The sequence below is a fragment of the Oxyura jamaicensis genome, chromosome 4 (assembly GCF_011077185.1).
Source record: "Oxyura jamaicensis isolate SHBP4307 breed ruddy duck chromosome 4, BPBGC_Ojam_1.0, whole genome shotgun sequence".
Classification (NCBI taxonomy): domain Eukaryota; kingdom Metazoa; phylum Chordata; class Aves; order Anseriformes; family Anatidae; genus Oxyura; species Oxyura jamaicensis.
The window spans coordinates 7,688,123-7,702,367 of NC_048896.1; the positions used below are offsets into that span (position 1 = coordinate 7,688,123).

At 44.4% G+C, this 14,245-nt stretch overlaps 1 protein-coding gene across 13 annotated transcripts in view; it reads right to left on the bottom strand.

Annotated features, from left to right (window-relative positions):
- Window positions 1-11,150, bottom strand: part of LOC118165939 (integrator complex subunit 6-like) — a 38,122-nt gene extending 26,972 nt beyond the window's left edge. For 4 of the 13 annotated variants that reach the window (XR_004750289.1, XR_004750288.1, XM_035324362.1 and 1 more), the window contains exons 1-2: window positions 10,800-11,135; window positions 10,633-10,710 (exon numbers count right to left, since the gene is read on the bottom strand). Coding sequence is in view for 11 of the 13 variants with exons in the window: in XM_035324362.1 (XP_035180253.1) it covers window positions 10,633-10,710; window positions 10,800-10,910 (189 nt within the window). In the remaining 2 variants the exon portion in view is untranslated. Of the gene's footprint in view, window positions 1-10,632; window positions 10,711-10,799 lie in introns of all 13 variants that reach the window. The other 9 variants (XM_035324360.1, XM_035324358.1, XM_035324361.1 and 6 more) reach the window with 6 other exon arrangements.
- Window positions 11,151-14,245: the final 3,095 nt, after the last annotated feature.

Genomic DNA, 14,245 nt, shown 5'->3' on the forward strand with positions numbered 1-14,245 from the left:
ACAGATATCATTTTCATTTTATACAGAAAAAACTATTTCTCCACGATACGTCAAAAATAAAACCCCACACACACGTTAGGAAACCAGCTCAAACTACGTATGGTTCACTGCCCTTTTCAGATGAATTCAATATTGAAGATATAGAAATGCTCTCTCATCAAGAAAAAATCAAGATGATTATATAAAAATGACTCGTTAATCTTTAAGCATCATGTCCATGACAAACACTAGCAGATAGGCTCTTAAGGTCCATTAACAAAGCAAGAGCACTGCAGCCTTCTGTTAATGCAAGAATTCGAAGCAAAGCAGCATCTTCTCCTGTTAGAAGTGTCAAACAGAGATGCTATACGATGACTTAAAGCTGTACACTATGCCTAGAATCAAGTGATAATAATAATCAATGCTAAGGAAAAAAAGCCTACGCTACCTTTTTATTCATTACCTGCTGCTCCTGCTTTAATCCATTTGAGCTTTTTGGTCAACAATATTTCATGTATTTTTGACAGGAACACTTGCTACACTTTTTGCTGCACAAGGATGAAAAGACTACGCACGAAGAAAGGGATGCAAAAAAAAAAAAGGGGATCGTGGTGCCACCCCATTTCTAAAAGCATTCTTACCTAAATAAAAGAACACTATCCTGACATAAAAAGGCACTATTTCTGAGAAATGCTCAACAAGCTAGGGTATTTCAGAACAGAATTGAACCAGAACAAGATACCTTCCGTGCAACAGCTTAATGAAGAGGGAACAGATTTAATCAGACAATCTGCAGCTCTCATACAGTAAGCAAAGCAGTCATTTTAGAAATGCCATTATAGGTGTATTTAAAAAACACTACCGAGTGGAACAGCCGAAACATGGCTGTTTCAATCACGAATTCCCATGGACTCCTAGTGCCCACTGCTCTTCCAGACCACCAAACCTGCCTTCAATGCCAGTCAGCCCCTCACTCTGTCCTCCTGGCCCCTTGCTACTCCCAGTATCGCTGGAAAAGTCACAAGGAAAAAAGCTAGGAGGTTACAGAGCATGCTATCATTGCAACGCTGCTTCATGGCACGCTGCTGGAAGTAGAAGAATTACCCATGATCCTCTAGCTTTACAGCACAGAGCTGAGATGACACAGCATGATCCATGTTCATTTTGAAAATCTCACATTCCTCCCCCTCCTTCCAAAAGCACATCGCAGAACCAGTGCAGCTCACCAAAATGTTCCATGTACTGCAAGCTCATTCTGAATCTCAAGAAAGAACCAAATCTAAAAGAGGTTATCTAACCAACAAATTTCCCCAATTTGTGTCAGAAATATTATCTAAGGCATTGCTACAAAAAAAAAAAAAAAAAAAAAAAAAAGACTTCAGTTCACAATTATATCCATGTACTCAATGAAGGGAACACAAATTGAACAATCCAACGGAATAGCCTAGCCAACTATGTCAGCTTTGATACAGGAAAAAAAAAAAAAAAAAAAAAAAAACTGTTTTGGAGGAGTTGGTGGTGGCCAGGTGTTTGTTGGTTTGATTTTAGAGGAGGGTAAGCCAGCTTCATGCTCTGGAGCCGTCCAGCTCAGTAGAAACTATCTGAGCTTCAGAACCTTTGAAGGTCTGGAGGCGCCCAGCCTCTCGCTTGCCCTCACAGCACACCCCGTGCCCCTCCACGTGCCACCAGCCCACAGCACGGGGCCAGGGCCCTGTGGGGCTGCTGCCAGCTGTGGGACACCAAGCCCCATCCCAGCCTGGGGCCAAAGGAACTGAGTCCCAGCTGAACAGATGCAGATGTTCCCACAAACTTTTTTTTTTTTTTTTTTTAAATTAAAAAAATGCACCAGCTCTACCACTACCACGCCATGAACACCGGTACTAATGCATTATTCCCACGTACAAACACAGCGTAGCGACATCAGCTTAGGCACACTGCAGATCTTTGTTTGCAGTTAAGTTAGGCTCTTGACAACATCCATCTTACCAAGATTTGTACTTTTAAATGCTATTTCACGCTTTCAAGAGTTTAAGAACATCCCAGAAACCAAAGCCAAATTAATTTCAAAAGCCAAATGAGGGAGCTCTGAAGCACTGGTTTTAACATTTAACATTTCCTACGCTGCTTTCCTGGAGAGTTCTCATAGGAGCCCGAGCAGAGAAACACAGTAACTGGGTACAGAGTGAGACAGGCCTTTTAGTTAAAAAAATAATCATTTAGAAGAAAACAAGGCTCTGGCTGACTTACCTGGTATGGAGTAGCTTAAATTTCAGAGATACTTGTAAGTGCCAGATTTCAAAGAAACTCTAGTCTTTGAAACACTGCAGATTGAGTACACAGACCCACGCAACTTTATGGAGAACCACAGATTCTGATCTGCACAAGAACCAAGTTTCATTACAAGAACGTACTTTTTCTCTTGGCACTTTACTAAAATCTTAACCCTAGAGGAACACACAGTTATGTTTAAGATGGATTACTACACAATCATCTTCCGACAACTCTAAAATTAACAAGAAAAATGCAAAGCAAAAGATATTTTAATTACTCCCTACTATACTTTTTTGGTGGTGGTAAAAGTGTAGGAGTTATACATTAACTGGTACATTGTAAGAATAAGGCTTATGAAGGAAGAAAAGCTTCCAAGATGAAATCACCGGACTGAATTTCATGAATTTATTAAATAATAATCTGCATTTAAAATTCAGAACAGCAACTGCCCTATCCCTTTTGTGTGTTTGGTAGCCTACATCATTAAGCAAAGCCAGGAACACAGGCATTCAAAATATTGGAAGAGAAGAAGAGAATCACTGACTGGAGACATCCAGAATCTTCTCAAAGCACCCTTACACTTGCTCTGCTCCCCCCTCTAAAAGCATTATTCTTCAGAAGACAACAAGCTGCCTTTCAAAGTCACACAGTACAGAAATGACTTTTTCCCCCACTAGACTGCAACTATCTGAAGTATGACAATACTGTAGGAGACAGCATTAAGTTTTGTCTTGTCCATAACAGGCTTGGAACAACTATCGGGCACAACTGCTGCAAATCACTGTTCCTTCTGGCAAGCTTTTTCAACAAAATGTGCAAGGATGAACATTGTATAAGTGTCAGCAGCCTTAATTACCTTTTCCATAGTTGCACTAAGATTCAGCATTTAAAACTCTATTAGCTAGCTTTTCCTGAAGGTTAAAAATAAACTCCCATTCTGAAGACATCACAGAAGTATTTTGTGCCTATTCTTACTTATACCACAAAGCCAGGCTGCAAGGCCCAGAACTTCCACCGTAGATATCAACAAAAATTAGAAGATGCACATGAAAGACCAGAATACAAACAGCATAGATGGGAAGGAGGCAGCCAATGGAGACTTCACTGGGCAGAAATCGATTTCACAAAGCACCTTCCTTCTTGCAGATCTCACTGCAAGAATACAACTAGGGAGATCCAACTTAACTGTTTGATTACACATTTTAAGCTTCTATTTTTAAAATAAAAGCGACCTTTGCACTGAGGATGAGTTAAGCCTCTTAGTGCAAACATATCTACTTTTGTCTCGTTTATCCTGTAGTCTTAAGGGCTTACATCTTTGAATGTGTCCAAGATCAAATAAAGAACCAAATAAAAAGATGAAAAAATACATTGCCACTGTGTCTATGAACAACAGATGTTGGTTTCCATTCAAATTCTTTGGCATCTCCCCCACAGTGTGGGGGAACAACCTACTTCAGATGAAAAAGCAAGGTTTTACTTTACAAACTCCAATAGGAACAGAACTGGTTGAAATATTTTCATTAACAATTCACACTGCAGCACAGACTCTCCCTTCCCAGAAAGGCAGGTAGCTGGTGAAAGCACATGTTCAAGTATTTAACTGACTTCCAAAACTAAGAGTGAAAGTGACAGCCAAGCAGAGTTCGGTCTATCACATCTCTCAAGAAAAAGTCCATTTCTGAACTGCCATCCCATTTAAAATCACTTTCTTTTAAAAATGATCACCTTCTTGCTTGATCTTGAATTTTTACAAGAGACCTCAATTTCAGAACGTACCAAACTGTCTCTTTTAGAACGAATCACTCTGAATTTCACTGTCATTAAAAAAGGATACGGTGCGTTACCGTACACAAAACTCCTCAGTACAGGCTTTCTCCTTGCCACACCAGTTCCTGCATGAGCATGTTGACCCTAAGTCATACACAAAGGCAGATAGCATGAAGCAGTCACTCAGGACAAGAAGGAAGAATAGCATGTTTATACGTGCTTAATAGCATGTCTGAGCTTTACCCAATGCATTATTTCTCAAGAAAGGGAACGTGCTTTTTAAAGGATGCTGTCTACTAAAACACTCTTACTGCGACCGTAAGCTAGGAGGGGCTACAATACTTCATTGCGTGCTTGCTACAAGGATGGCAACTGATACTCAAGTTTTTAGTAAAATAATTTCAGAATTTTGATTTCTTTCACCAAGAAAGTTTTATCTGTCTTTGGCCTTACTTGTTCAGTTCTGAGATGGAGGCTTAATTTTTTTTAAAAGGCCTTTTTGCATGCATGCACAGTGCACGCATCCTGCATTCAAAGTCTTACATGATAAAGCACTTAAGCAGAAAGGAGAAGGTAAAAACTGGTGGGGGATTCTCAAACAGCATTGTGGATTTTGTTTTGTCCTCAAGAAGAACCAGACAATTGGGATTTGCCTGAGTGCTACTTAAACAAGTAAAAGACGTGTTTGTTTCTCTAACAGAGTTAAATGCAATTGTTGGTTTTAAGCTACCAGTCATTTATGCTGCAAGTCAGTCCAATGAAAATAGATGAACTCCGTGACAAAAAACAAACCAAGCATGGTAGAACCTGTATTGGAAGACTGGAGGAGAGGTCTGCTTAGTACGTCACAGGCAGTACAAGATGTGTTGAGACACATAAGCAGATTAAACATTGCTAGGAATGACTCAAAATTTGTATGGAGGAATTGCTGATGTGAGAGTATTGGCTGCTTATCTCCAATAAACAAGTACAAAATGTATGCTCCTGAATTAGTTACCAATAACACTGTGTAGCCTACCTAGATGTCATCCAGTCCTTCAATACTATAATCTGCATTTTTTTTTTGTTCTCTTTCAATTAACTCTTGGCTGGTAGATTCACTAAGATTGCATGGTATTTACAGCATATGCGGAGAGAAAGATAGGCCTCTCCCACTTACCTCAGCCTTCTTTCCCTTTTACATCTATGCAAATAGCAACTTCCCTCTTATCCTGTAGCCACCAACCTGCCTTGCACCAAACAGTTCTGCCTGCATACCTCACTACAACTTGTACCCTTCCAGTTGTACATACCTCCTTTTCGAGACAGGTCAGGTTTCGAGACAGGTCTGTGCAAAAAGCCAGACTTTTTAATATACAGAACTGATTATTTCTGCTATCTCCAAATTCATGTAAAAGCTTATCAATTTAAGATTATGCTATGCATTTACTACAGGCATTCTTCTGGTTGTCTTCCTTGACAGAAGTTAAAACACACACAAATGCACCTCAGGCAGCCTTCCTGAAGATCTCTGCCTCAAACTCAACAGGTTTCACAGTCGGGTTTCTCTTTCCCCCTGCAGCTCAGAAAATGAGATAGCAAAGTTAGCCTCCCTGAGCCTGACCTTATGAACTTACAGTTTTGAAGCACTACTCCAGAATCCTAAATGAACAGGTTATCTACACATCCCAAGTACTCTTTGATAGACTCTTACAGCCCTGCACAAATTCCTATTCCAGCCTCTAGCATACCCCAGTCTGCCATCAAAATCTAAGGTCATCAAGCTCAACTTGTTAGGAGAATTTCAGGGAGACAGGAGAGGTTGCCCAGACAGCACGTCATGAAGGCTGCTCCCACACATTGCTCCTTAGCTCTAGAGCACACGTTCAGAGTAGCAGGATCAGTAACAGGCATGGAAGGCATCCCTTTAATTCCTGTTTGCATCTCAGGCACCTCTCTTTCACTTTCTTTCACCTGCCTACACGGCACAGTTTCAGGTTAAGGCTGTCAATCTTTCTGCCTTCCCACAGTATGTAGATACAGCTTCCAAAAGCATCTATCACTTCTAGTCACAAGAGGTGGTCACCCAAGAATTTCTTAACACTTGTTTTCCCCATCACTTACCAGTATATACCAAAAAAAGCCTAATACCTCCACAACACGGCTCACAGTGATCACTCTTCCCCCAGTAAGTGCCTTGGTGTTTTCTTCAAAGTCACAGTGGACACTAATCTAAAGCTATCACCTGCAGGCATTTCTCAAACAGTGAAGTTTCAAAGAGCAGTCTCACACTATTGAGACTTTTGAGCTAGATCTCAGACAGCTACATACGTAGTTCTGGACCCAGCTTCAGGGAATCTATTTATAGTGCAGTCACAACTGACTCCTGAATTCAGCCTAAGACACAAACAGAAAAATGCATGTAATTTCAGATTCAGCAGAATAAATGTAACTTAAGTTCTCCCAGTCCCCAGACTTGTGACCAAATCATTTATGAAAGTCATTACAGAGTCTCACAAGAACATTAAACAAAAGTTGTAATTCTACGACCCTGCCATAAATAATACTCCTCGAGCACTGAGGAAAGGCCGTGTCACTATCAGCAGCCAGGTATCAGTCACATGGGAACAGGGCAGCCCAGTTAATCAATAAGTTCACGTAAGACCACCATTGTCTTTTTCTGGGACTGAAGTAGCCATTTGCAACACAAATCCACAAGCAGACCACAAACCACAAGATGGGAGGTTTAACAAAATCAAGACGAGAAAAAAAAAGAGCTAAATCTTGCTTTCCTTTTCAAAAACTCTTTTTAGGCAGGGATTTGGGCACAAGCTCCATTTGCAGAGAAATCTAGACAGATCTTGCTGAAACCTCCCTCTTTTCTGAATTGCTGGAAAACAGCAAAAGCTTGGGTTAACTACAACAGGTGAGAGGACACTCCCTTTCTCCCCATGCTTTTGTTTTAGCACCCCCAATAGAGGAAAACCCAAAGAAACTGGCTTAAGATCTTTTCCACTTAAATCATGACATGCACTCAACTATAGAGAAAACATTTGATGATGATGAAGTTCATGCAGCTTCAAAAAACTCAACTGAGCAAACGCAACGAAGAAAACGCTACGGAAGACCATTCCTGGTACAGCAACCCTCAGCGTGTCTCAGAACTATGGGGAAAGCAGAACTGCAAGTAACACCCTCGGCTTTTCTCTCTCTCCTCCCCATTTGGTATCCAGCACTTTTTTGCAGAAAGGGGTATGCTGGCACACCTGGGAGGTACAGCGGTATCTGGTCAATACACGGGTAGGGTGGAGCAAGCTTCAACACCCCATTAATACAGACATCGTACTTCCTCTCACAAATCACCATCTCTATGTGATGCAACCAGCAAGAGCAACGCAGCCAAGGTGGCTTCAGAGGCCTCTGCGCTGAGTGGAAGTTAAGACTCCCACCTCCTCCATCTTACTGTCCGCACCTTCCTAGGACAGTACCCCATCCCCTCTTTAGAGGAGTGCCACCTCAATCCTTCGCAGAGCCATGCTGCAAACTCAGGGACTAAGTAATCCCATTTAAAAAATTGACACAGAGCTATGAGCAGTCATGTAACAACAGGAACGGCTGGGAGAAGAGCCACACGTCTCAAAACATTTCAGACACTTTTTGCTGAACACATCATCTTCCAAACACATCATCTTAGCCAATCATTTGTGCTAAAGAAGGGCCCTTTCATTTAGAAAAACACCATTATTTGTGTGATGTTTTCTAGGGATGTTCTTTTCCACCAAAACCAAAATCAGCACTGTTGATTTAAAATACTTTAAGGCTACAGGTAAATGAACTCTGAAACATACAATTCATCTCTCACATAACCCATGTAATTATTCCCCTCAGTTAGTTCCCTACTAACCGTAAGAATTATCTGTGAGATTATGATTTACACTAATTACATAAAGAAAAAAGAGGATAAAGCAGACATTGGACAAAAAACAGTTGCTAATGCACGTATTTGGAAAGCAGACTTGCAAAATACTTCACTTGCCAATTTTGCTTACTCCTTTTCTAAATCAAAAGAGCCTGTAAGATATCTAACTACAGCAGCACTTGCAGAGAAACTGTATTTTATTTCTTTTACAAGCACATTTTCTAAGACATATGGAATCTGGACTACACTAGAACGTTTTCCTGGCATTAACATGGCTATTAGGATAAACTAGAGAAGGGCACCATAAATACCAGTTAGCAAGTCTTGAGAACACATCTTCAGCTCGAAGAATCATGCTGCTGCTGTAAAGCTCTCTGAATAAGACAGGGTGACAGCCTAACCATGTTGATTTATGTGGTGCCGTGATGCAGTTGTGTAATAGTTAAACTGAAGTTGTGATCTATTAACTATTATAAGCACGTATTTATTAGATTTGCAGCCTGTTCCCACTGATTACTGAGTGTTTAAAAAGTATTTTCACATTCTTTAAGGTCCAATTTGAAAATCAGCACGCTAAAAGGAGAAAGAATTTCTAAAAGAGATAGACATGGCATGTTGCAAGAACCAAAACATCTGTTTTGTTGGTCATTTACTGTATTTCAAATATGATTTAATCTTACAATGGGTATCACATAGTCCCATTTATTTCAGTCATTATCTACTAGAACTGGGAACGCAGATGCTCATTAGGACCTGGCGCTTAGGGACATGGTTTAGTGGGTGATACCGGTAAGAGGGTGATGGTTGGACCAGATTATCTTGCAGCTCTCTTCCAACCTGAATGATTCTTTATTTATTTAAAGCATGAAAATTTTCTTCAGCAGATCTGGAGTATAGCATTTGGTAACAATCTGCAGTGTTATCACGCAGATCTCCAACCAGAAGAGTCACTTTTAATAATAAATCACCAGTACCCTTTCTAGCACTGCAGTGGAAAGGTTTCTTCCTCAAACAAAAAAAAAACGGCCTTCTTGTAAAATACTTGACATAAAACTTAAAGGAAAAACCCTCAACACAGGAAATTCATGGTTAACAGTGAGGAAACAGAGACTTGGTTTTCACATCTAGCCACAACCAGGGATGGGGAAAAAGGATGTGTTATGTCTTTAAGAAATATAAGAAATTAAAAATAAGAAATAAAAAATAGAAACTCTCTCCCCAAGGCAGACCAAGGTCTTTTGACAAACTGAGTTTCTGTAACTGAAATATGATGGTTCCAATTCACAGAGATATGAGTACTTCTGATGCCCTCTTCTAAGGGAACAGAAGGGAAATATGTAATAACAACAAAATGTAAAGATGTAATAATACTGTGAAGGCCTAACAGCAAGTGACTCACAAAAGCCACTTATTTCTTCAAAAATCAGGCCACACTTTTAGCTGTGTAAATATATTGCTGATCAAAGACCCAAGATTCATGAGTCTTGATAATTAACTTTCCTTATTACCAAAAGATGCGGACAGACATCATCAGCAAGCAATTGTTTTCCACAACCTTTCTTCCAAGTTTTACAGGGGGATCTAGGCAGGGCCATCTCTTCTTCCCTGGGTTAGCCAACAAGTTTTTATGTGGACTTGTCTCACACTGGAACAGGCTTCCCGGGGAAACTGTCACTGCACCAAGCCTGTCTAAATTTCAGAAGCGTTTGGACCGTGCACTTAGTCACATGGTCCGAATTTTGGGGTCGACCTGTGTGGTGCCAGGAGTTGGACTCGATGATCCTTATGGGTCCTTTCCACCTCAGAAGATTTTTTGATTCTATGGCCTTCATAATATGGATCTAAGGCCCAACAGTTCCCATCGAACTACTATATTGTTCAGGGCAAACATTCTAATCCAGGATTTCTCTAGAGGATTCTACGACTTGGGCAACAACTGTGTGTTCTGTATAATGCTTTGAACACTGTAAACATCAGCTGAACGTCTGTGTGCGTGACTTGGAGGCTGCAAGTTAAGTGCGTCACCATTTTTTCCTCTTGCCATAACCTCATGGTGCAGTCGCCGTGACCCATGACAGGCCCTACATGCCCCAGCGTTGAGGAACGAGGAGGACCAGGAGCTGGCACAAGGCAGCTCGGTTCGGCTTTGCAGGAGGCTGTCTACCCGCGCCACAACCACGAGGGCACAAAACTGGTGCGGGTTATAAAAAGCAGCAGGAAAAAACAAGGAAATGGGAAAATAAATAAAAAAATAAAAGAAAAAAACACCCACACCGCTGCTTCCTTCTGTCCGACCCGGGGCCGTCGGCGGCAAGGGGCGGCCCGGGGCCTGGGCCTGGCAGCGGCGAGGGCCGAGGAGAGGCGACGAAAGGCGAGGCGAGGCGCGGCCCCTCGGAGCCGCCTCACGGGGGGCGGGCGGGCAACGGCCGGGGAGAGGGGAGGGCAGGGCAGGGGAGGGGGAGGCGGAGCGCGGCGCCCGCCCGCCTCCCCGGCCCGGCCCGGCGGGGCGGTGAATCACGCTGCCGCCCGTCTCCTCCCCCCCCCTCCTCCATCTCAGCAGCGCCCTCAGCCTCTCTCCTCCATACAAAAGCAAAATGTCCGCCATCTTCAGCGGCCGCTGCTGCCGCCGCCGGGCCGGCCGGGGCTGCGCCGTGCCGCCTCTCCGCGGCGGGCGGGCGGGGGGACCGCGGTGGCGGGGAGGGGGGCGTCGTTACCTTGATGCAGTAGGGCGGCTCGTCGAAGGTGACCAGCATGTACCTGTCGCCGCGGCTGGCCGGGTCCCGGGCCCGCAGCTGCGGAGAGAGCGGAGAGAGGCGGCGTGAGCGGGCCGGGGGGGGGCATCGGGGGGGGCGGCGGCGGCTGCCCCCGGCCCCGCACTCACCTTCATGAAGATCTCCACGGCGCCCTTGGCGATGTCCAGGTAGCTGGTGCCCAGATACGCCCGCTGGTTCATGGAGGCGGACGTGTCTATGAGGAAGAGGAGGATCGGCATGGTCCAGGCGGAGCGCCGGCCCGCCGGGCACCCTGCGGGGAGGAGGGGGCGGCTCGCTCCCCCGGCCGGCCGCCGCTCCGCTCGCCTCGGCTGCGCCCTGCCCTGCCCGGCCCTGCAAGGCTCGGCTCGGCTGGGTCCGGCTGCGGCCGCTGCGGCTCGTTACTGAGCTGCTGCCTGTGTTCGCCCAGCCTCAACTTCTCTTCCCTGAGCTTCCACCAGCACCATGTGACCAGCGCGCACGCCATTGGCTGCCAATTATACCCTCATTTGCATATTCATGGCGGAGGGGAGCGGGGTAGGCGGCGGGCTGACGGGAGAGGCGCCGCCGAGAGTCTGCGCGCGCGCCCCGCCGCACCTGTCAGCCCGCCCCGCCGCGGGGCTCCCCGCCCCTCGCCACAGGGGCCGCCCGCCCTTCACGGCCTCCAGCGGCCCGGCCCGGCCCGGCCCGGCCCCGCCGCCCTGCGGCCGGGAGCTGCGAGGGGCCCCGGGGGCCGAGCGGGGCGGCCCCGCTCCCGGCCCGGCCGCAGGAGGGCCCAGCTCCCGGCCCCGAGGGGTTCTCCCGAGCACTCGACCCCCGGCCTCGTCCCGCTGCTTTCCAGCCGGGCAGCACCCGTGCCGGTGCTCCCCACGCCTCCCCGCGCCGACCCGAGGGCCGCTGCGCCCACCCCTGCCCGCCCGCGGGGAACGGCCGGGCCCCACCGGGAAGAGCGGGAGGCGGCCGCACCCCGGTGCAAACACACTTAAGGCCGGGCCGCGGGGCAGGCCCCAGCCGCCCCCATCCAGCCGTGAGGGGATGAGCGGGGCTGGGGAGCGGGTAGCGCTGCGTCTGCCTCCGGGACCGCATCCAAAACACACAAAAGCAGCACTGTCAACATGAATCTTAGTTAACAATAATAATTAAGGAGCTAATAACACTCTCCAATGCTTTTACGTTCGAAGGCTCTTTCCACACTTCCCCCCCCCCCCCCCCCCTCCTAATTTGAACAATAGGCAAAGAGTCAGCTTTCACTCCAGTACTTAGAATTATTTGGGCAACATGGTTGCTTCACATCACCGCAGGTAAATTCCAAAATCCCCGTAACAAACCATTGCAAAATGCAAAGGTTTGTAAGGATCATTACCTACCTTGATCAAAATAATCAGAAATGTAAATCCACTTAATTCAGGGATCCACTTGTCCCTTTTGTCATTTAAAAAAAAATCCAAATACAGGACAGTGGCAAGTCTCCATATGGTTTTCTAGAAAGATGTTTGTGGTAGGGTTGTTTGTTTTTTTTTTTTTTTAGCCTCTGCAAATATTTAATATATTATGAAATTATTTAATTGTAGTGCACCATAAGTAGAGAAATTATTAGCTGAGAAGCAGCTTATTTTGAAAACAAATACTATCAGACTTGGAGACTCTCCATTCCATTATCTAGGCCCTCTCTCTGAGTTGCATCTCTGTGAATACAACTGTGATTAAAGTTTCTGAATGTTAGAAATCATAGCAGAAACCCCAAAAGGGATAAATAATTTTATGTATTAGTGCACACCAATGGAACCAGACTGTAAGAACTGGGATTTCAATCTCTACGCATAAGACAAACACAGATACCATGTGTTGGTTTTGTTTTTTTTTATTATTATTATTATTATTTTATTTTGGTTTGGTTTTGTACTGCTGCATGTCAGTCTGTAAAGACAGCTCCTAGATACGAATAGATTTGCTAAGGACTGAATGGAAAATAAACTATTGGTACAAGGTGCCAGCTAATACCGCTAGGTCCCTGCGCTGCGAACTTGATGAGGCCACCTATGCATATCTCTCACATCAACGAGATGAGGTCAGAGACTAACTTTTGATTCCAGCTGACCTCAGCCAATTCAAACTGGCAACCTAGAGGCCCCTTGTCCTACGGTGTCCTCAAGTCAGGCTGTATGAAATGCTAAACAATTAAAAGCTCACACTCTCACCATTTTTTACTTTAACTCCAGACTGCCAGAAACCTAAAAGCCAGTTATCTCCCATCCAAACATAATATTTAAAGGTCAAGACAAAACTTGTTTCCAGTTTCAGAGGCTGACCTTTCCAAGGGCAGCAGCAGGCGAGGTTCACATACTCTCCTCTGTTGAGGGTTTTAGCTTTTGGAGCTTGCTCCTGCTGGACACCACAAGAGCTGAAGTCTAGCTGTTTTCTGGGCACAACAAGACATCTACTTAATTTAATGAGACTTTCTTTATTCCTGAAAATAATGGACACCATGGTTGCTTGTGTGCATGAATGTAGTTAAAGTGGTTCTTTACAGCTACTCTATACAAGCTGTGTTTGCACTGCTGACTACCTGGCAGCTATGGTGACGGACATTTGCTACATCTATAAAGTTGAAACTATGCTTGATTTTCAATTGAAATTACACTCATCTTAATTTCTTCAGCTGTGATAAATAAATTTACTCTATGGGGATATTAATCAGAACAGCTACTGCAGATTAAGCTCTCCTACAATTAAGTATTTTGAAATCACTCCTGCCTTGATATTCTATCCCACAGTAAATAGGAATGTTATTCTATAAGAATGGTTTTGGTCAATTTCTGACCAAACACATCAGTTGTATTTCTCCCTGTTGTGCTGATAAGTTATTATTTTTCTGTTCCTTGTCCTAACACAGCTTAGCATCTAAGCTGTTGGCACTAACAGGATTTTAGCTCTAACAATCTTACTTCTTAACACTTTTGTATTCCTTCATCTGTTACTTTTTTCTCACCTAGCTATTTTCTGACTTGAACAAGTAATATACCTGTGAGACTTTAGCCATGCTCCTTTAGGCACTAAAGGACGTCAGCTTCAGCACCAATTAGCCATCTGAATTTGGGACACGCTTGATACCTTAGTCAGAAAATATCTACTGAAAATCTGGATCAACAGCTAAATCCTGCACTCCTCCCTCCACATCTGTGGCTCCCTATCTCCGTCTTGTAATACAGCTGCCCTGCTAACTTTCCTGCTTGATTTAAAAAGCTTCAAGCCAGAGCAGAAGCGGTAACCATTCTATCACGGTAAAAATACTGATTAATTCACTTAGCGAGCTGAGAAGTATAAGCCCTATTATACAGAAAAGCAGTTGCCACCAGGGCTAAGGGACTTGCTCGCTACCACACAAGATAAAACTTTCCGTACCACAGTGAGATTTCACAGGTGCTTAGCTCTTAGCCAGCCATAAGTCTATACTGTCCCTGTCAGAACGATGAAATCTCTCATTTCCATGAAGAATTCATGTGCAGTATGAAAGGTAAAAAATTGTGCTAAGTAACTTCCTCCTTCCACAGACAGCTCCAGTAACTACACGGCAGAG